Source organism: Trachurus trachurus (assembly GCF_905171665.1).
Source record: "Trachurus trachurus genome assembly, chromosome: 14".
NCBI lineage: Eukaryota > Metazoa > Chordata > Actinopteri > Carangiformes > Carangidae > Trachurus > Trachurus trachurus.
Window position 1 is genome coordinate 6131718 of NC_139903.1, and position 23681 is coordinate 6155398.

Consider the following 23681-nt stretch of genomic DNA (forward strand, 5'->3'; position numbering starts at 1 on the left):
TAGAGTAAAAATAAAAATACCTCCCTTGGCTCAGTAGGGAGAGAAAAGCCCCAGTGAAATTCCTTAGGGTATGAGACGTTGTATCCGTCTTAAAGTCTTCAGCTTTGTACCAGAGTGGTCGGGTTGAGCTCTGTGTGGGGCAGAGCGAGCCGGTCCCTCAGTGGGACGGAGTCACAATCCTAAAAAACTTCTGTTCCTAATCCTCATTAAACCTCATCTGAGAACCACTTCCACTGTCGAAACCGAGCCCAGAGGAAACTATTTATCTGAGATGAGTTCAATGAGACACGTCTGAAACCTCTGACTTGATTTTCTAGAAGTGAAATGATCAAAAGCTTCAGAGAGAGGCCGGTCTGCCCACCCAGCCCCCGCACCACTGTGGTGGTCAAAGTGGTATTTTCTCTAAACAACATTCCTCACTTTTAAATACCCCAAAGAAGTGCACGTGCCTGTACTCTAAATGTTGCTAAGTAGCATTAAGACTCCCACTGGACTATTTTTAAGCCTCACTACAGAGGCAAGAGGAAATTATAATAAATCTCAATATTGGCTTCATCAACTTCATTTACTTAAATTTAGAATTAGAATAAACTGGTAAAATTGGTTAAAAAAAAATTCTGAAAACTACACTTAACTTTATAGTAATGCATTTTACGCCTTTTACCTAAATACACATGTTTTCTGCATTTTTATTGTGAATCCTGATGATCACATGAATTTGTCTTCAATTAAATGTAGATTTGGGTTGAGAAATGGTTAATGAACTGTTCCCAAAGTGCTGCACACACACACATACACACACACACACTGTGGTGATACATCTTGTTCTGTTCACAAACACACACACGCCTGCAGGACACCACTTAGTGCTACATCACAAAAATGTGAGCCGTGTACAGATGCAACCTCAGTTCGACCCCGTTGACCTTCTAACAAACCCACTATCACAGCTGGATCAGAGCGTAAACACATCTGTGCATCTGCACTGGTTTATCAATGTGACCGGTAATGAAATGTTTACAGTGCATTTTAAAGGTTTAAATTTATCTAATCTAATCCAAACTAAACTAAACTATAATCCGCACAATCTGAAAACTCATCATGTTTCAGTTACAAATGATTTTTTTTCTCTCTCAGTTTCCTATAATTACAGAATAACACTGTAATGATACAAGACAACTGAATAAAACCGCATTTTAACTAAATGTAGGTGAATTATGTTATATTGGACCAGTTTACTGCAACAAACTAAATCACAGAAAAGCTTAATTACATATCGATATTAAAACACAAACTGCTGTCAAGATGTGTTTGTTCCTGTCTTTCTTTTCTCTTTTGGAGAAATTTAAAGTGTATTTCATTAAAAGTTGCCCTTATTTATCCTCATCTTTAATAGTCACACCAAGATGATAAGTTGTCTTAAAATGCTACTAATGAAATAAACCTGTGTAAAAAAACAACCTATTTTAATGCGGGTTCTGTTCATGTCAGCCTTTATCTTTCTTATCAATCACTATTAATCACTTCAATCAAAACTTCCTCCTCACATGAAGATGATCAGGAATCTATAGGATGTGAATGTGTCAGTGTGTGTGTTTTTACTCTGCTGTGCTGTGCTCTGGTGATTAAGGACGTTTAATTACATCACTGTCGTCTCTTATCACTGACGACTCCCAAACAACAAAAAAACAATCAAAAGACTGAACGATCCTCTCTGATGAACGTGTGATCCTGTGAACCAGGAGAAGACGATGGTCACGTGCTGCTGTACTGTAGGTTTGTTATTGGAGTAAGTTTGGTACTGTATGTGAATCATGAGCGGATAATGAGCTTAAATGATTTAACCACGTTATCGTCATCATCATCATCATCATCACGTGTCGACTGAACATCCGTTTGACTCTAAACTAAATGTCAATAGATCGCTCTCCTTTCTGTTTATCTGTTCTGTTGATATTTCTAAATGCTCTGGTCATAAACCACAGTTTGCTTGAGGTTATATATATACGTTCCTCGGTTTCTCCCTGAAGCAGAGTCTCTGTCTAATCATTAAACTGGACTTGCATGGCGCATGCATGTAAAGAGTCCCATCAGCTGTTGAGGTCGTCGTTTACACAGTTAAAGTTTTTATTGAGTGTGAGTGAAAGTGATTTCCTGCACATGACACGTGACAGCACATGAGTGTCATCAGCACACACACAGAAAGAGCTGGAGTTTGGTGTCTTTCTGTTTTCTGTGGGTGGACGGGGGACTGACTGTGGCTTTATTTTAAGGTTTTTTTTGTCCTGTATTATAATTATATATTATTTAAAATGTTTATTAATCTATTTATTATTGATTTTTATTATTGATCATTCACAATTTTGAGCTCAGTCTCACTTTTGATTTATAATTCAACATTTATCCTTTAGATAATATCACCAGATATTACCTAATGTTAGAGGTGTCTTGTTTTAGATCTTTTAAAAAATATATTATCTTATGTCTAAAAAAAATGTAATGTTGATTGGTACAAGATTGATCAGTTAAAGCGTGTTTGCTTCATCTGAATTGGAAAACGTGGAACGTTTTTTTCTCAGTTTTGTTTATCAGTTCTTTGCATTTATGTTTATGTTTTGTGTTGATTTATAAAACTGGTTGAAGATTGTGTATCACTCATTAAGGGGAAACGATCATACATGTAATCAACATCAAGACAAAAGCTGTGTTGTCACCTTGGGCAACAGATAATATATCACAGTTAAAGTGGAGATAGAAAGGTACAGAGAGCAAGTTGTGTAAAATGAGAAATGTTGAAAACTGTGTGTTGCTATTGTGGTGAAGGAGGGAGAGAGAGAGAGCTGTAGTGACTGTCTCTTGCTCGCCCTCTAATGATGGACTGACAGTTGTTGGGTTTTTTTATGCCTCCATCTTCAACACACACACACACACACACACACGCACACAGCTGCACAGTGACTAATTCATGCTGTTATTCCATGCTGCACGTTTGCTTCAGACAGACAGGGCCCCGTTTCAGGAAGAAGCAGGCTCAACAAACTCAAATCCCGAGCTCCGGGTCGACTGAGCCTGAGCTGGAAAACTCTACGTTTTTGGTTTCAGAACAGCTGATCAGAATTAGTTTGGTTCAATCAACCCTGAGTATGTTGATGAGCCTATGGGGGAGGCGCTTTCACCGTGAACACAAGAAGCCATCATCACATTCACAATGACAGAAATAAAGAAAGAAACAGAGCCGCAAATTTCACTCCAACCCAACTGGAGAGTTTAACGGCGGCGCATGTGGAGTATGAACATTATACTGCAGTGCACTCTCTAAAAAACTAGGAGAAAACAACAAAACAACTAATGCTATGTGTTGTCATGTAGCTCACTTGGTAACACATATATCTTTGCAGTCAGCCCGGGTTCGAAATCAAGGGATTTGCATAGATTTTGGTCAGCACTGCATTTTCTCATGATTATAGATACAGTATAAAAGAGTAGCCTATGTGGTTGTGTGTAATCTGTGGCCTGATGGCTATTGATTTGTTCAGCTGTAATCTACTTCAAATCAAACAGTAAGACATTTAGCTTAGTTTCATTCTTGCAATATTTGGCTTCGGTTCATTTAATTGCTGAATAGTTGCTACTGTATGGACAATTTCTGCTCACACTGCCCCACATGAAAACCTGCTCGGTCTTGTCTTATAACAGAGCCACATGAGCCGTTGTCTATGATGTGTTCACTGTCTCCGATGTAAATTTAAAAAAAGAAAGAAGAACTTTTAAAAAGCTGCTGTTGGTGAAGAATCTAATGACATAGGAGTCGCTATGGCACATGTTGCCATAGCGACTGACACTGATCCGGTTCATCTCAGGCTCAATATACTCATAGTTTCCACTCATCCTGCTTTCTGAAACAGGGCCCACAGGTGTAGTAGGTACAGATATACACACTGCATATCTCTTTATAGATACTGTGTTCCTGTTTTAACTATGGTTTCTAGTTTATTTTTTGTCTTAATTTGTATTTACAGTTGTTACAGTTGTTGCTCTTTGACTTATGGGAGACCAGGGACAGTTGCAACAGTGGATGGTTGCAATATGTCATTTTTCTCCGATCAGAAACAAGAGTGATGACACTCACACTGCACATGCTCAGTTGGATTTCACTGATTTTTGAAAAGATGCTCCAGGATTTATTGAAAACAAAAAAAGAAAAGAAAAAGTTTTTGAGGTATGAACGTTTTTTTTTTTTTTTTTTTTAGGTTTATAGGCTACATGTCTGTGCCCTTGCATTGGTGCAACTGTGTGTTTAATGTGCAGAGGAGGATACAGTGAATAGTCTAATTATCTAAAAAGTATAGGCTACATATCTGACTCCTTACATTCAAATGCAAATTGTGAAGAATGTGGATTTTGTAATAATCTTTAAATTGTTTTGACTATTAACAGACAAACATTTGGTATGTCTAATCCAAACTGTCTCTGAGCAACAGAGTCAAATGCAAAAAGTGTTGCAACTGTCCCCAGTCTCCCCTAACATGACTGTCTGCACTTGTCATGGTAAATTCTTTGTAGGCCTACTTGTCAATAAAAGTTGTTGTGATTCTGGTGATGGACAGAAACTTTTCATCACTGAAATCTAATAGCCTATATTTTTGTGTTTTGACATCCATGCACTTCAGTTCAGGATGAACTGAGATGACACTTAAGAAGCTCTGTAAAGATAAAATATACTGCTTCTTCTGACCTTTGGTACCGTTTGTTACCATGCGGTGTTTTATTGTCTGTCTCGTCTGGGACCCTGTCAATCTGCTGCGAGTTTTTTTTATTTTTTTTTATAGATCTTAAAAGTGCTTTGGTCTCATATTGGATCAAGGATTGCTCGGTGAACTGAGGATAGGCTACCACGCAGTGATGGGAATAACGGCGTTAAAATAAACGGCGTTACTAACGGCGTTATCTTTTTCAGTAACGAGTAATCTAACTAATTACTATTTCCACCGTTACAACGCCGTTACCGTTACCGACAATTAAATGAGGCGCGTTACAAACTACTTTGAAGCCGTTGTCCTCCGACTTGGCTCATCTCAGACACAGAAGCTGCTAAACTGTTGTTGTTTTTTCCTCCTCTCCTTTGGTGAGGGGAGGGGGGAGGAGGGAGGGACGAGACAACCGCATAAGTGATGATGATTGGTTGAGGCAGAGTAAGGTTTCATGCTAAGCCAATCAGAGGCAGTGTTCAGTTTGTACACAAACCACACACGCACGCAGTTTAGCCTCACACACACAGACTAGCAGAGGGAAGCTGCCGAGTTCGGGAAAGTGGAAACAGACACTACTTTAATCTCCCTGAGGTAAAAGACAAGAACATGTGAGGTGTAGCTACATTATGTCCCGGAGCGAAGTGTTTGTCCTGAGCTTCTGCTCACCTGACTCTGTGCAGCTTCTTCATTAAATCCAAACAGTCCGACACAGCGACGCACTGCTCCTCTTTGACCCCAAAGTCTCTGTAGCTCATCAGCTGGAACTCTTCCAGAGCAGCTACAGCAGCGTTGTGACCTCAACCATGGTTGGTGAGAGCAGAAATGTTGTTGTTGTAGTGAAAATGGGCGGGCTCGTGAAGACGCGAATTTACACAAAGTCAAAACGAGCGATAAATCGCATTTCTCGCGTATCTCGCGTTTGGTCGCGCGTATAAACTCGAGCGAAAAAAAAGCGTTCCTCGTTTCACACGATGAAAAGGACGAAGACGCGAAGGTCCCGTCGCCATAAAAGAATCGGGTGTATTGCGTCGCAAAAAAAAAAAGTCGCGTCTACCGCGTCTCGCGCCTAATCGCGTCTCGCGCCTAATCGCGTCTTTGCGTCACGGCCTTTTACACCGCGGACGTAACGAATAAACGGTGACGGTGTGAACGAACAACATAGAACAGGACCAGACGTGGCGTTGTTTCCTCTTTTCACCTACAGCTCCACTCTCCCTTACTTACACTAACTACTGTTATTGTTGAGGCCAGATAATTGTGGGATTTGTAGTTTTTGACCAATCGTGTGCTCTTTCTTTTTGTGATTTTTCCGGTTCACACATGTTTGTTTTTTTTAGGGGCAAATGCGAGTGAAATGCTCGCCCATGGTGGGCATAAGAAAATGTAAGACCTGTCTAAAATTATTTAAGACTTGAACACAATAATTCAACAAATTTAAGACATTTTAAGACCTAAAATTTAGATTTTCACATTTTAGACTTTTTAAGACCCCGCGCGCATACCCTGTTATTTCATATAAAAGTTTAAGTGCATACATATTTTATGATGCTGTGTATTATATATTTAAGACCATCTTAGAATTTTCTAATAAATGTAATAGCTACTTTTTAAGGCCTTAATTTTAGATACATGAATTTAAGACTTTTTAAGGATCCGCAGATACCCTGTTGTGCGCTCGCAGCAGGACAGATAATCAGATGGATAATCGGTAAAGTTAATAATTTCACTTAATGTGGCCATGAATAAATTAATTTCGATGTTTCGCCTGTTATTAAACGCAAATCTTGAATAGGTCTCCGCTGTTTTCACATTTAAAAAGGTCTTTGTTGTCTTTGTACAGAGACAATATGAGATTTGCTTGTAGCCACAGCACTTAAAAAACCCACTGTAACCTATTTTCATAGGCACACCAGCCTCGCTTTCAATAAAACACACACTTGCGTTCCATAATTGCGATCAGTGAAATATATGAAAACAATAAAATACAATTTAAAAATGAGAGAAAAAAAATCCAAATTCTTCGACATATTTAAACTTAAAAAAAAAAGAAAGAAAAAGTAACGCAATAGTTACTTTCCCTGGTAACTAGTTACTATTATAGTGAAGTAGTGGAGTTACTAACTCAGTTACTTTTTGGGAGAAGTAATTAGTAACTATAACTAATTACTTTTTAAAAGTTACGTTCCCAACACTGCTACCACGGTCCAGTAGGCTACGTCCAGCGGGTGGTGGGTGGGATGGTGTCGTTGCTCAAACAAAAATGACCACAGCAAAAACTCCCACACTCGTGTCTCTCTGTCCACCACCAGGTTCGTGCAGCTCCAGCTCCAGCTCCTCTACAAAACAACAACAACTGCAGCAGCAGCATGACGGACTACGAAGCGGACACCGCCTTCCTGGGAGAGTGGGGTCGTTTCCAGCAGCAGGTGTTTTTCCTGCTCTGTCTCACCGTCATCCCAAACGGCTTCGCGGCTCTGGCCGTCGTCTTCCTCGCCGACACGCCGCTTCACCGGTGCTTCATCCCCGCGCACTTCAACCTGAGCGCGGCGTGGAGGAACAGCAGCATCCCGCTGGAGCAGGACCTGCACAGCGGCGCCTTGGTGCTCAGCAAGTGCTCCAGATACAGACTGGAGGATGTGCTGAGCTTCTCGGACAGAGGGCTGCTGCCCGGAGTGGACGTGAATCTGTCCCAGGTGCCGACGGAGAGCTGCGTGGACGGCTGGGCGTACGACCGCAGCGTTTACATCTCCACCATCACCACCGAGGTCAGTTCACCTGCAGCAGTTGTTTTGGGTTGATGATGAGGTAAAGTTGGAATGGTTCTTCAGAAAAGAAGTCTTTACTATAGCTACTTTCATAAAAAGTGCCCGGTCAAAAAGAAAAAGTGAATTATTTATGTGAATTCCATGTGGTTTTTGTTTTTGTTTGGTTTTGTCTGTGCTCTGATGATTTTGTTTGGTGTCTAAATATGATGACAATGTGTCTTGTAAGCCCTTATAGGCTGGGCGCCTTAATTGGTGCACGGCACGTAAATAAATATAAATATAAATTCATTCATTCATTCAATTTTGGTGTAACCCATAGTATGCTTTAGGAGTGCTGTATAACCATGTCAGCTAATCCCTTTGATGATACCTGTGTCTCCTTATCTCACTCACCATACCCCCCTTCGACACAGGTATCATCAAAGGGATTAGCTGAGTACCACTTTCCACAAGGTGAAAGGAAGTTCACTTAGTTAACATGGTTATACAGCACTCGTAAAGCATACTATGGGTTACACCAAAATGTCCCATTACTTTACACCATTTAAAAAAAATACCCAGATACCCTACAGAACAGTGGATGGAGTTGTGTATTGAAGTGTGTTATAATAGTTCACCAATTAAAAGCATGTTGGAACACATCTATCACCAAGTCCACAACACACTGCTGCTATAAAGTCTCACCAAAAGTGAACGTTTTAAACTCCACATGGGCAGTAATTAAGATAATGATTATTGATAATTATTGTGCTTCTCATATTGTTTATTTTCTTGCCACTGAAGCTGTGCTCAGATCTGTGAGGCGTGTGTGTGTGTTGCAGTGGGACCTGGTGTGTGACAACAGGTGGAAGAACCCACTGACCTCCTCCATCTTCTTCTGTGGAGTTTTCGCTGGCTCCTTTGTGTCAGGACAGCTCTCTGACAGGTGATACAAGACAAAAGACGCAAAGGCAAAAAGGTCAATGGATGTTTCAGAGAGAGAGAGAGAGACATGCATGTGTCGGCCAATCATTAAGTGTCTGCTTTAACCTTTAACAATATGTCTTTTTACACATATCTACTCTAGACTCAGTCAATCAATTACCATATTTTTCAGTTGCTCTGGGTAAAAGGTCTGAGTGTGACATAGATTTACAACCAGACTTTAGGTCACACCCATCAGTGGATCAGGTCTAGTCGACCTTTGGCTATTTGTTTATAAAATATCATCACTTCATTGTATCGTCGAAGAGAGTTGAATTTAACTGTGAGTTTTTTGTGTGCTTTTTTTTAAAAGCACACAAAAAAACATGTTGGGTCACAGTGACCTCCTTAGTAACTCATCTTTGAGAGTCTGAATGAATGTCTAAAATCTAAACAAATTCCCTCAAATCAAGAAACCAAAGCTGTGTTCTGTGGGGACACCTTGACCTTTGACGACCAAATCAGTTAATCTTTGACGACCAAATGAAGGTTTGTGTTTTGAACTTGATGAACAATCCCGCTGCTTTGGTGGAAAAAGTTGAGTGTGTGTGTAACTTTTCTGTGTCGCCAGATGAAGTTGCATCTGATGAGGAACCTGAGATTAAGTCATCAAAATTAAATTGGCAAAAAAACAGGGGGAGGAGTCCTGGAGTCTAACTCAATAAAACCCTTTGGCCAATTTCTTATTAAATAAGAAATTGGCCAGAAATTTTCTGCTTGATGCTCACATCACCTGCTGCCAGGTTGGACTGTGGTGCCAGGTTTTAATGACTGAAACAAAACTACATCTTTTTGTTTCTTAATTAATTTTGATCATTTCGTCAATCATGAGTGCACAACAGGAGTATGTGCTGTGTGATTTGAGTGAACCACACTGTCAGTGAAACATAAAACCAAAACAATGAGTCAAGAGAAGCTGAGAGTTCGGTAAAACCAGAGAAATTAGGAAAAAATCCTCTGTTGGCTCATTTGTATGTAAAACATCAACACTTCTCATCTTCTGACCCTGTGTTTGATGATGACGTATCTGTGCTTCATGTTGTGTTCAGGTACGGGAGGAAGATCGTGTTGTTTGCCACCACCGCGGTCCAGGCAGTGTCCACGCTCATCCTGTCCTTCTCTCCCTCCTGGCTCGTCTTCTGCATCGTGTTCTTTGTTATGGGATTCGGACAAATCTCCAATTATGTGTCTGCATTCGTCTTAGGTATCTGCTCTGCTCCGTTCACTGACTCTCACCACAACTTCCTGCTCACAACAAAGTTCACAACGAAGCAGAGGACGTATTGTTTTTTATTTTTTCTCCTGTTCCTGTGTCCAGGAACGGAGATCTTAAGTCCACGTGTTCGGACCATCTTCTCCACAGTGGGTGTGTGCATGTTCTTCGCTGTGGGCTACATGCTGCTGCCGGCCTGGGCCTTTTTCATCAGAGACTGGAGGAATCTGGCCATGAGCCTCTCGCTGCCCTGCTTCCTCTGTTTGCCTTTCTGGTGGTAGGTAGGTGTGTGCTGGCCTGTGTGTGTCTGTGTGGTTTTTAGAGGTAAATGTTCACAAAATTGTTGGTACCCTTCCGTTAGAGAAAGAAAAACCCACAATTGTCACTGAAATAACGTTTGCGTTTTGTTTCAAATGATGGTATAACTTAATATTTTATTGCACAACCTTTAGACTAGAGGCAATCGCTGCAATCAGGATTTCTGTAACTCTCAATGAAACTTCTGCACCTGTCGACTCCTCGTGAGCAAACTTCTCGTCTCAGGTTTGAAGGTTGTCCTTCTCCAGACCAAATGTTTCAGCTCCTTCCACAGATTCAATAGGATTTAGATCAATGCTCATTGAAGACCACTCCAGAATATATAGTCCAGTGTTTTGTTCTTGGGTCTTTTTTTTAGCTGCTGTGTGATTTGGGACAATACCCTGTTGGGAGACCGACCCCCTGACATACGACTTACCGAAGCCGAGCTTTCTGACACCGAGCAGCACATTTTGACCCAGAACGCCTTGATAGTCTTGAGATTTCATTGAACCCTGCACAGATTCAAGACGCCCTCAGCCCCAGAACCGAGCCTGATCCATGTTTCACAGTAGGTACAGTGTCCTTTTCTTTGTGTGCTTCATTTTTGCATGAAGTCACAGCTGATGTGACTTTCCAAAAAGCTTCAGTTTTGAATCAAAAAGCTTCAGTTTTGTCTCTTCTGTCCACAGATCTTCTAAGAGAATGTCCTTTCGTCCTTTACTTTTGTTAGTTTCAAGTTATTTCAGTGACAACTGTGGGTTTTTTCTGTTTTATTTTTATTTTGTCCACATCTATCTATGTATACATAAATTGATTGTACCTTTATCTATTGCCAGTTTAACAGCCACAACTTCATGAAGGCTGGTGTTGGGGGCGTTTTACTTTAACGGAGGCTGTCGGTTTAAAATGATGATGAATCACACAGTGAGGATAGAGGGCAGCTGCTGTGTGGTTTGTGATTGAACTCGTCTCTCTCTTCGTTGTGGACTGAGGCAGGTTCGTCCCAGAGTCTCCTCGCTGGCTGCTCTCTCAGGGAAGACTAGAAGAGGCCGAGGCCACAGTGAGAGACGCCGCTAAGAAGAACAAGGCCCAGCCCCCGTCGGTCATCTTCGTTCCCTCACAGGTGAGAGGCAGATGCAGTTTCAGGTGTCTCTTTAGTTTCTCATTGTTGTGTTTCTTGTGAACAGTCACGGTGCAGACACGTCCAGTTGTTCACCTGTCTCTCTCTCGGTTCTTGCTGTGACCCTGTGACCCTTATACCTCAGCCATTAACCTGTCCTACATCTCCCCACTGTCCCTGCTCATACTGGTTTGCAGTGGTTGAGCTGTTCTGGGTTTGTCGACTCCACTTGTGTGTCTGTGGTGTAAAGCAGCTCTACTGAGGCTGTAGGTTGACTTCCCACGTGTTTTGTTTCTCTACACGTTTAATTTCATCTACAAACCAACAGACGTCACTTACTGACTCCAGTAAAATTATTTTTTTGGAGGCGGGTTTGGGAGTCGAACCAGCGATCCACCAACCTCAGCACTGACTGCAACACAAACAGTGACCTTTGTTCCAGAAAATACTCTGTTGAGACACACTGGTCCACCTGAATAATCCTCTGCATGACATACAGTTATTTATTTATGTTTATACTACATGAGTAACACTGGAGCGTTGATACAAGCAGAAGTAAATAAACATTTTAATTTGTACCACTTCTGCTTCTTACAGGTGGAAACTGGATTAGATGGTGTTGTTATATTGTTTTCTAACTCTGTGTCAGTGTTTTTTTTTAACATGTTTTTGAAGCTACAGGCTGAAGTCTGAGTTGTTTTTTGTTTAATCCTGTTGATGCATGGATATCTGATGAATATCAACAATCATAAACATGAAGTAGCTCTGAAAAATGAATGTTACTAAATATAACAAGTGTTTTGCCTTCGAGTTTGTGACAATTTCATGTTAGACGTCTGCCTCCATGTCTGATCCTGGTGTTTTTGTACTTTATTATGAACATGTGCACATACATGTGTTCACTCAGCGAGCGGCCGCTCCATCACAGCTTTGTGTCTAATGAAATGATTTCTGGACCGATGGCTCTGCTTGTTAAGTGTGTGTGTTGTTCCACGTGCTCTGCTGCCCCACAGAAAGAGAACGGGCCCGAGAAGGCGGCGGCTCACAACATCTGTGACCTGTTACGTTCTCCAAACATCCGCTGGATCTCTGTCACGCTGTGGCTGGTCTGGTGAGTCCCCGCTGTCCCACCTGATCCGCACTCTCAGTGCTGTGACCCTGCACGCACAACCACACACACACACGCACACCTAAGCACTTGTATAGACACACACAGTTTCAGCATGTTCAGGCAATCACTTCAACCACATGTCATCCTGTCTCAGTAACAACAAATAATGATCTGTCGGGTGCTGTGAAGCCTGCAACTAAGATCAAAATCAGCTTTTATGTAACTCACAGTTTGACTCTTTTCTCCTGCACACACTTCCTTGCTGAGTCCGAAAACAGGTGCAGCTTGATTTTTCTTTCATTTACAAACAAACTCCATTAAGTCTAGCACTAAAAAGTCTCATGATCTAATTAGAATTATTAGAATTAATACATTAACTTAAAAATGTCACCAAAACTTCTTTGTTGACTATTTTGCAACTCAGAAAGGAGCTTTAACCCCTTAAAATCCACCCAGCATGCATACTGCAAGAAGCAACACAACCCACAGGCCAGAGGGTGTTAAGGGGTTAAACAACAATTACATATTAACTGAATTTGTAAGCAGGTCGGTAACTATTTATATATTCAGTAGATGGCCGAATCTGTAAAAAAAAGTGTGGACTGATAAAATAAACAATAACTAGGTTGCTAGGTTTCTCCCATAGAATATATAATATTCTTACTGTAGTTGCTGTGTTGTCATTGACAGTGTGTTTGTGTCGGTAAGCATCCAGTCTGGCCTCCGTTTTGTTCTCCTGGTAGAAGGAAGAACAGATTCAGTTGTTAGTAACCACCACATACTGTATACAGTGTCATGCAAAAGTTTGGGCAGCCCCGGTCAAAATTTCTGTTGATGTGAACAGTTCAGCAAGTGGAAGATGAAATGCTCTCCAAAAAGGCATAAAATTACAGATGACACATTACCTTTACATATAAGCAATATATATTTTCATCTTTTACATTTTCAAAATGACAGAAAAAGAAAAGGGCCCACAGCAAAGGTTTGCCCACCCTGCATAGTTAGTAACTACAGTATCCCCCCCTTTGGAAACTATCGTAGTGTGCAAATTGCAAATAGTAGTAGCAGTTTTTATTATCCATAGGGAAATTGGGTTGCAACAGATCACACAGATTTATTAAATATCTTGTCTGATACCTTGGTCAAAGTTAACTGAGAGCTCAAGTCTCCTGAGTTTCCCATTCTTTTGCAGACTGCTGCCTTTTTCACTCTATAACTGTAGAAAACAAAAAAGAATACACAGATTTTGCTTAAAATATTGCAAGAGTTGTTCATGTTTAGTTTGAGATCATTTCATCTTCCACTTGCTTAACTATTCACTTTTACAGAACATAACAGAACAGGGATGCCCAAACTTTAGCATGATGCCAAAGTGTGTGTGATTGACACACTCGACTAATTGACTAAACACAGCATCACCACATCACCGAGGTGTCAGGGTCCATTAGTGAAAATATTTCTCTGTGTTCGGCTACAGCTTCTGATTCAACCTAATCTCATATTTCATTCTTTTTTTTCTTTTTTTTACAGATTTCATCTTTCAGAACAGAAACTAATACAACTGCTGATCCATTGTTGTTGTGTTATTTAGCTTTACAGGGCAGTGAACGCCTCTTGGACTGTTCTGTGTGTGATTAACATCCATCACACCATGTCCCACAGGAACACCGTGACCATCGCCTACTTCGCGCTTTCCCTGAACACGGGGAACCTTCACGGCAACGTGCACTTCAACTGCTTCCTGTCGGCGCTGGTGGAGATCCCGGCCTACACTCTGTCATGGGTTTTGTTTCGCTGGTGCTCCAGGCGGCTGAGTCTCTCGGCCACCCTCATCATGGGAGGGACGTTCATATTCTTCACACAGCTCATACCAGCAAGTACGCACCGCGCCTCAGTGGATCAGATTAAAGCCAAAAACTTTACACACACCTTTTATGTCAGGTTTGTGTGAACGGTAATTTGAATTTTTATTCCTCTAGACCTGATTTATTTCGCCATCACACTCGAGATGATCGGGAAGTTTGCCGTGACGACGACATTTGCCATCGTGTACGCCTACACAGCAGAGCTCTACCCGACTGTGCTGAGGAACACGGCTCTAGGTGCCTGCTCCATGGCCTCCAGGATCGGCAGCATCATCGCTCCGTACTTCATTTACCTAAGTAAGGATGAACTTAGATCACTCTAAGCACATTAGGGTTGTATTTCCTATCACTGATCCTGTTATACTCTTTATGTTTTGACATTCTCAAAATTCAACATTGAGGCATAAAATCTCCACAGAGGAGCTGAAAACTTTTCTCATAGAAAACCAGGGTGTGATCAGCTGTTTGATCTAAAGTACAAACAAATACTCATCAAATGTCCCTCTACTGTGGAAACATGGATTCATGTCCTCATGTTCTTTTCCGTCTCTGTCTTGTATTTCTTTTCCTTCATTGATTACATTAATCTGAAGCATCAAAGCAACAGTACAGTAGATCTGTGTTTTCATGTGGTGAAAGTTGCATTTAAAAGGGAAACTATGCAAGTCCTGTCGCTTTTCTGCTGTTTTGCTAACCCTCCTCCTGGCCATGTGCATTTGTTTACAACGAAGCCAGCAAGAAAGCAATCAATAGAGCGGTGGATAACGTAATATGTGTATATTTGTGTAGTCTTATCTGTCATAAAAAGAGATTACGGGTTACGGGGTGTGTGTTGAAAGCTGGGACACCGGGTCGGAGGCTCTGATCTTACAAGGTTGGTTTTCAGCCATGAGATGCTAGGTGGAAGGCAGAGAGCCTCCTTTCTCCCTGGAACAAGTCACAAGTCATTTATTTAACCAGCACTTGTACTCTGAAGCTGGTTAATTAAGGTAAAAATGTAGCAAAGTTAAGGTAAAAATCCTGCATAGTTCCTCTTTAAAATCCTCCATGTGTCAGATGAGTTTGATCCTTGGTGTCTGTCAGATTCAGGGTTTGGAAAACTCAGATATGGGCTTCTATATTTTATTTAAACATATATTTGTAATAGTGTTATTAGTGTTAATAAAGGTACTCCAGACTCAAGAGGCCAAGCTGGACCCTCTCTAGAACACAGGAACAAATGTCACCAGAACAGAAACATAAGAGCAGCACTCGGTTTGAATAAACCAGCCCAGTTAAGATTTAGTGAGTTGGGTTTTACTGATGCATTTTTTCTTCCTTTAAAAAAAAAAAAGTCTCCATCCTTTGTGTTTGTGTTGTTTTACTGCTCTCCACCACCGCTGTAACGGAGAGTTGCTTTTCAGCGTCTGCTCCTCTGATGTGTTGCCACAGGAAGCTATTCTGTTTCACTGCCTTACATCCTCATGGGAAGTCTCACCACCCTGGCCGGGTTGCTGAGCCTCCTGCTGCCTGAGAGCTATGGAATGCCTCTGCCCGACACCATCACTCACATGCAGCAGTTCCCAGGGTGAGATACCCCTCCCCACCCCTCCACCCCCCGTCATCTCATTCACTATCACACTATCACACATCTCAGTTTATGTTTTGCACAGTTTTTTTTCCTTTTGTAACTAAGTTTGAATCAGTTCTCTCTCTTTCTGTTTTTTTTTTTTTGGAAGCATTTTCATCTTCTATTCTAAATCCTGATTCATGATACAAGCGCAGGATTTAAAAAGTGAATACCATTCCTGTTCACAAGCTGCTTCACTTACAGGTCTTTCATGCACCACGTCCATTTCCTTTGGCTCCTACAATTAAACATATGCGCACAGAGCAGATTTATAAAAATGGTGCTTTAAAAAAAAGTTCAACTGAAAAAAAGGCAGCACGTGGTTCAAGTATAAATATTTATCTCAGTGTAAATGCAAATATTGTTTTTTTTATGTCTGCTGCTGCAAGACTGGAAATTTCCCCAAAGAAGGAACTACACAAATGAGCAAAGCAAATAGAAATGCAAGGATATAACTTATTATTGAAAGCAGCTCAAACAGCAATTCTGATATCAAACTTTTTTTCTCCACATCAGTTTGAATGCTCACCTCCTTCAGCATATGCTCAGTATTTTTTTTTTTTATTATTTGCTGTAGATGTTGTCGGAGGAAATCGTATGTTGCAGCTCAGACTGAAGAGGAGGAAAACGCTGCAGACAGGAAGTCTCACGTTGCCCTGTGAACACTGAGCAGCAGCAGCAGCAGCAGCAGCAGCAGCAGCAGCAGCAGCGACGTCCAGCCTGAGGAGGGAAGCCGCGTCTCTGTGGACGTTTCTACTTATGGACTTTTTGTCAGGTGAAACTGAAATGATGCGACTTCAACAGAACCGAAGAACACAAAATAATATGATAATGATTTCTCTGACAGTGTCTAACTACTGTCACATGGAGAGTGAACCAATGCAACTGTTACTATACTGATATTATACTGTTTCTGAAAATAGCAAAGCTTTGAATGAATAAAATTAACAGTGCACATATATATATATATATATATAGGAGGAGGTTTCTAATAATCTGTACCAGGGCTGTACGGCACTGAGCTGCAACTTTTATTATTTTACATTATTAATGTGCATATCTTTTCACATTTAATATGTGCAGATCTTTTTTTTTTTTTTAGGAAATATTCTGTACACGTGTTTATGATGCAGGACAACATGCCGTGACCTGAAATGTATTAATTCCTGATGAAATCTAATGGTTCTGTAATGAACACAACCTCTATGAAACTTGAATGATTCTTTAATAATAAAAAAAAGAAAAAAAAAAGTTTAATACCAGCACATCATATATCATGTTGATATTTTATTGAATTGCCCTTTACTGTAAAAGTTTCTGATGTATTTACTTGTTTGTGTATTTAATTAAGTGATGATGAGAAAATATGAGAGCAAGAACAACACTACAGAGAAAACAGTCAACGTGGAAATTATTTTCTGACATTTTTGAACAGTAATGTCACTAAACTATTGCTGTGATATATGAATATGAATATTTCTTATTGTTCATTCACGTGAATTAAGTTTGAGGTGATCAAGGTTGAGTTTCAAAAAGCACCACAGATGTTGAACGCTCTTTCCTTTTGATGAATGGACACGAAAAGCTGTTGGAACAAATGAACATCACAAGATGATGATGATGAAGAAGGTGCGGTTTTGTTATTTGTTATTTCAAGTCTGATAAAAATCCTCTTTTCTCGATGATACAAGTTAGTTTGTAAAATGTTATGACTTTTCTAAAGAACTGAAAATACTCCATCTTTTTATTGGTTATGTTATTTTAATCCTTTTATGTGTGTTGTGAACCTTCAACTCTGGTGTTAACTGTTTAAAATCCACAGCTGAACTTAAAGTTAGAAAACAAGCTGAGATCAAACCCAGTACAGGTCCGGTTTAATTATCGGTGCATGTTGTTTTGAGATCCGTGGAGCAGAGACGTGAGCTGCTCAGTGAACACAATGGAGGTGAACGGTACAGGTCCCCTGTCCCTCATCAAATACACAATATAACAACTCCAAAACGCTCTGGTGGACAAGTTGTGACCTGCACATTCACCACGCTATGAAATAATCATGTAACATTACGAGACTGAGTTGTTTTCAAGGCAAATGCGTAGCTGGAGCTATTTTCCATACACGGCTGCTGGGCGGAGTGATTTCAAAAGCACAAGTAGTTCAGAGTATTTGCTTCATGTGTCATAATGTTACATAATGTTACATGATTATTTCATAGCGTGGTGAATGTGCAGGTCACAACTTGTCCACCAGAGCGTTTTGGAGTTGTTAGATTGTGTATTTGATGAGTTTGATGAGGGACAGAGGACCTGTACCGTTCACCTCCATAGTGTTCACCGAGCAGTTCACGTCTCTGCCCCGCGGATCTCAAAACAACATGCACCGATAATTAAAAGGTAATGAACCTACTCTTATGACTGTAGGGATTATGGCAATGGGCGAATTTTCCAAAAATGTCGAACTATCCCTTTAAAGCAGGCTGTAAAAACCATCATTAAAGTCTCTCACCTTTCTCTCTGATGCATCTCATCAAGAGTTTGAGGCAGAGGGCGTCTGAAACTCTCTGGAAGGAAGACGGCGGCGAAGGCCGACACGACAGCCATAGTCCCCAGTGTGATGTATGGCAGGTAGTGAAAGTAGACACCTGTGCACAGACAGGATGAAACGTCAACATGATGACACATACACATGTAACAAATGTTAATAGTCAATTCAAATATTCAAATAGACCAGTTCACTCACTCAGCTGAAGCACAAAAGGGGAAACGCTGCTTCCGGTTCTGCCAGCTGTCACAAACGCGCCTGTCGCTGTGTTCCTGAGCACTGTGGGGTAAAGCTCTGCACTGTAGGCATATATGATGGCCAGGCCTGTGGTGATACCAAATTTACCCATTATCTCCATGGCAACCGACAGATCTGATAAGCCTGAGGGAGAGGAAGTGAACAGAGAAGGGCCGTCATCAACTTTGCGGCACTTTTGCTCTGTAAACTCACAAGATGATGCTACTTCTCCCCACTGGTCATCACCACTGACTGACTGGGATGTTGTTTTACAAGGAAGCAGTTTAGCATGTGCATTTTCAACAGGCTACAATGTGCATTTAACTTATCACTAGAACAGAAAAACAACTTGAATCTGAAACACATGGTGGCACAACATCAGCATCTCTGTTGTTCTTATACTGTATGAGACCAGAGAGATCATTCTGTAAGTGGAGCTCTCCATGACAGTGTGTTGAAGCCTTAGTGCTTACGTTGAGGCACCAGTGGGATAAAGAACAGTAACACTCCTCCGAAGACTAAGGTGGAGATGACAGTCAGTCGTCGAGGAAAGTAGCGCAGAGTCAGCCAGCTAGCGATGTACGCCGGCACCTCCACAGCCGCTGAGATGAAGCAGCTTAAATACGGGTTTGCATGGAGTCGGGACGAGTTCAGAGAGAGGGTGTAGTAGGTGGTACTCAGACTGAACCTGGGGAGACAGACATAAAAACAAGACATGTTAAGTCAAAAAGGTTAAACAACTACCAACAATGCTTCCTCTCCTATAGTCTCATCATTGCAAAGAAGCTACACTCTCCACTTAGAGAGAATAAAATATACTCTTATGGATAAACTCCCAGACTTTGAAAAAATTTGGTCACCTCTCATTCACTATCTCAAACCTGGTAGTGGAAATTAATGTTTCCCCCTTACCATAATAAAGTAGTATTTAGACTGAAGGGTAAGGCTGGGTAGAGTGGGAGGGAGGGATTTATTTAGGTTTTGTTTTTGTTCGTTTATTTTTCTGTACTGTGTATACATGTTTATCTGTTCTTCATTTACCATTGTTATATGTTCTAAAAGCAAAAAGAGGACAGTATGTCCTAACTTCACACATTTCTATATGGATATACATTATACTCTTGGATGTATGTGATGTAGATAATATAACAATGTTACAATGTGCTCTAATAAAAATATTTGAAAGAGACATGTTATAAATGACTACTAGTAATGCTTAAATCTAAGCACACGGTGCTGTATATACAATACTCACCACACGAGGAACAGAATGAGACTTGTGATCCTGATGTTTCTGGAGCGCAGCAGGTCTAAGACGTTGTGATGCTCTTTAGGAGGCGTCTCTTTCTGCAAAACACGAAACCTCAGTCTGACCAGCGGTGCGTTGCTCCAGAGATTATTAATCTTTCTGACTGTCGTTAAATCAGGACGTAATCGCTGGAGCGAGAGGCGGGGTACACCCTGGACAGGTCGATGTAACTTACATGTACTTTGTAATCTTCAAAGATGAACTGTGGTGCCTCGACTTTGTTCTTCTTAGCAGCGTTTCTCACGACGGCCTCGGCCTCTTCCACTCGTCCCTGAGAGAGCAGCCACCGGGGAGACTCTGGGATGAACCTGCCTCAGCATTCAACAGACACAGATGTTCAGGCTCCATCAAAGGTGGAGGAGGTTCAAATCATACAAAGAAGGTGCATCAAGTGTGTGGTAAGAAACTGTATTCAATGTACAGTATTTTCTTGTAATGAGAGCAACCTACCACCAGACTGTGAAGTAGAGCAAGCCTAACACTGACTGAGCAAACAGCAGAGAGCGCCAGCCTCTTAGGAAATAAGCAATGAGAGGCAGCAGCATGTAGCCAAGGGCAAAGCTCAGACACACGCCCATAGATGAAAACACGAGCCGCACACCACCAGTTAAGATTTCAGCGCCTGCACAAAGGGAAAATGGCAGAAATACAAGAGCAATAAATCAGAAGCAACAAGAAGCAAGAAGATACATGTGATAATAATAATTATTCAAACTAATGTTGCAGCCTTTACCCAGCACAAAAGTGGTAACATAGGTGGACATCTGTCCAAAACCACGGAGGAAGATGAATATGGCGAGCAGGGTCCAAGACGGTGAGAAGCTTTCAGCAAAACCAAAGGTTGTGTGAAGCGTCATGGTTGCCAACAATACAGGCTTTCTTCCAAATCTAGTGGAAAGCCAAACGTACATCAGATACAAAACAGCATCCTGCATCACAGAAAATTTACTCAACACAGAAAACAACTGGTAAACTAAAAAAAAATGCATCAATGTTCCTGTAAGTATCTGATGTCTTATTTAGTGAAAAGCAGTGCAAGTTTATCTTAAGGAATTAAGAGAGAAAGAAAAATAAGTTTTTCTTCATGGTGGGGTGTGTTGGTGGTGTGTTTGTACCGGTCTGAGAGCTGCCCCGAAAAGAAAGATCCAATTAGAAATCCTATGTAGAAAACCATGGAGGTGAATGGCTGCTTCCACTGCTCCACGCACACCAGGTCAAACTCAACACACAAAAGAACAGAAGAACCGTTATGATCATTTCTCTGTTTTTTTCAAAAGCTGCAGCATTAGTCAGTATCACTTACGACCTTAAAACTACAAGACCAATCAATGCATACACAAACACACTCACCTCAGACACTACGGTGGACTGGTAGATGTCTTTGCTGTAGCTCCACCCGTCCACACACTCCTCCTGCTCCAGGTCCGTGATGTTAACGTCCCTGCCAGGTGCAAACCCCTGAGCGGAGAGGTTTCTGACCACGTCCAGCCGGTATCTGCTGCATCTGCTCCGCTCCTCTTTCCCATTCACCACCTCTCACACACACAAACACACACACTTTATTAATGTCCAACAATGAGCTTTGGATAATATAATGTTGTCAGCTGTTTCCTTATGAATCTCTCTGTACCTTAAGAGGCCAGTGCACAACTTATAAACATAATATGCAGACATACTTTTTTTTCCACCAAATTTTAAAATGGCATTTGCAACTGTGACTGGAAAGTAATGTGTTTTTTTGCTGCCCAATATTGTGTGACACTATTTAGGTGGAAACACAGAGGTAACTTGGTGCATATTCTCATTTGTCCAGGTCATAGTATTTCAAAGGAGGTTAAATCGAAAGCAACTGGACTTAGTTATTTGTCTAGGAAGACGTTTCACCTCTCATCCAAGAGGCTTCATCAGTTCATGTACGCAGCTGACCAGGCTGGGACTGGTCCAACTATCTGGTGTGGAGACTCACTATTTAACCTCTTGTGTGGGCGTTTCACAAGGGTGATGATGTCACTGGTTCCCTTTTGTGCTCCAAGTGCCAACGACAGTCGTTGGAGTGACAGTCGTTGGTGGGAAGTTGGTTTCGACTTCGTTAGTGCCCTATTGTGTTCTAACGACAGTCGTTGGAGTCACTTGCCACTTGTGAACAGTAGTTGTTCTTTGAGGCTAGATTGTTGAGTCTCCTGGGAAGGGATGAAAGGGCAGCATTGTAAATTGGCGATAGGTGGTGTCTCAGACCTCCTCCCCTGTTGAGGGTTGGTTTTTCTACTTTTACAGAAATGGCTTCTTTAACTCCTCTTTCAAACCATCTGTCCTCTCTGTCTAGGATTTGGACATTGCTGTCCTCAAAGGAGTGGGCTTTCTCCTTGAGATGTAAATGGACAGCAGAGTCCAGTCCTGAGGAGTTTGCTCTCCTGTGTTGGGCCATGCGTTTATGCAGTGGTTGTTTTGTTTCTCCAATGTAGAGGTCTTTGTATTCCTCGTTGCATTGGACTGCATACACCAGATTGCTTTTGTGGGTGTGTGGTGTTCTGTCCTTGGGATGTACCAGTCTCTGTCTGAGTGTGTTGCTGGGTTTGAAATACACAGGGATACGGTGTTTGTTAAAGATCCTCCTGAGTTTTTCTGATACTCCAGACACATATGGAAGGACTATGTTTTTTCTCTTGTTTTGTCTTTCTTTCTCAACCACTTTGCTGGTTTTCTTTCTGGAAGCAGCTGCAGTTTTCACAAAGGTCCAGTTAGGGTAACCACAAGTTGTGAGGGCGCCTCTCAGGTGCTTGTGTTCTGCCCCTTTGGCCTGTGAGCTGGTGGGCACGTTATCAGCTCTGTGTTGCAAAGTTCTGATAACACCAAGCTTATGTTCCAGAGGGTGGTGAGAGTCGAAAAGTAGATATTGGTCTGTATGTGTGGGTTTTCTGTATACCCCAATGTGGAGGCTCCTGTCCTTTTTCATATGGACGTCACAATCTAAGAAAGGCAGACTATTGTCCTTGACATCCTCTCTGGTGAACTTGATGTTTTTGTCCACTGAGTTAATGTGTTCGGTAAAAGCTTGCACTTCTTTGGTTTTGATTTTAACCCAGAGCCAGTGACATCATCACCCTTGTGAAACGCCCACACAAGAGGTTAAATAGTGAGTCTCCACACCAGATAGTTGGACCAGTCCCAGCCTGGTCAGCTGCGTACATGAACTGATGAAGCCTCTTGGATGAGAGGTGAAACGTCTTCCTAGACAAATAACTAAGTCCAGTTGCTTTTGATTTAACCTCCTTTGAAACAGAGGTAACTTAATGAACTGTTGAGAACTTTATAATCAGAAAACGAGGCGGCAAAGCCACAACTTGATCCTCCTGAGTCTTCATTACCTCTACTGGGATGATAGCCTGCTGCCAAGCTTCAGTCAGGTTAACCTCTGGCACCAGGCAGCGGTGACTGGGAATGTCAGTCAGGAAGACGAGGGAGAAAGCCCCGAATCCAGAGGGAATGATGCAGGCGCAGAGCAAGAAGAAGACGAGCTGCTGGAAACGTCCCCACTGACCCAGGAACGATACAGTTTCATCATAATCCTTCATCATCACAAAATCCTGAGTGTGTCGTTAAGGTGTAGGCAGCGTAGTTTCCTAATCTGAACTGGCAGTCGGCCGCTCCCTCCCCAAGCTACAACTACTCCTGGTTCAAAAGACGTCACAATGTACTGTGAACTTGGCAGTAAGTAAGAATACAGCCACAGCTGACAAGGAAGCAAATAATGCTATTGATTTTATTTGCAATAACAATTACCAGGGATATTTTAAATCAATATTTAACCCAATCAAAACTGATTGTTTTGCCAAATCATGTTTCTGTTCAAGCAAATGTCAGAAACAATCTCCACTTCTTAGGTTTTGTCTATTTGTTTA

At 41.5% G+C, this 23681-nt stretch overlaps 2 protein-coding genes across 2 annotated transcripts; one reads left to right on the plus strand and one right to left on the minus strand.

The window, feature by feature from the left end:
* Positions 1-7117: 7117 nt before the first annotated feature.
* slc22a21 (solute carrier family 22 member 21) lies at positions 7118-15659 on the plus strand (the record flags this gene model as incomplete). The annotated part of the gene is made up of 9 exons (XM_083987231.1): positions 7118-7516; positions 8338-8441; positions 9529-9683; positions 9798-9969; positions 10989-11115; positions 12126-12223; positions 13886-14100; positions 14203-14385; positions 15520-15659. 9 exons carry the CDS (start codon positions 7118-7120, stop codon positions 15657-15659), a joined length of 1593 nt encoding a protein of 530 aa, XP_083843357.1.
* Positions 15660-18196: 2537 nt separating this feature from the next.
* On the minus strand, positions 18197-23354 carry LOC310997329 (organic cation/carnitine transporter 2-like; the record flags this gene model as incomplete). Its single annotated transcript, XM_083987004.1, has 10 exons — positions 18197-18336; positions 18435-18617; positions 18947-19161; positions 19729-19820; positions 19958-20090; positions 20233-20404; positions 20516-20670; positions 20898-21001; positions 21133-21315; positions 23148-23354. The coding sequence occupies 10 exons, from the start codon at positions 23352-23354 to the stop codon at positions 18197-18199; spliced, it is 1584 nt and encodes a 527-aa protein (XP_083843130.1).
* Positions 23355-23681: the final 327 nt, after the last annotated feature.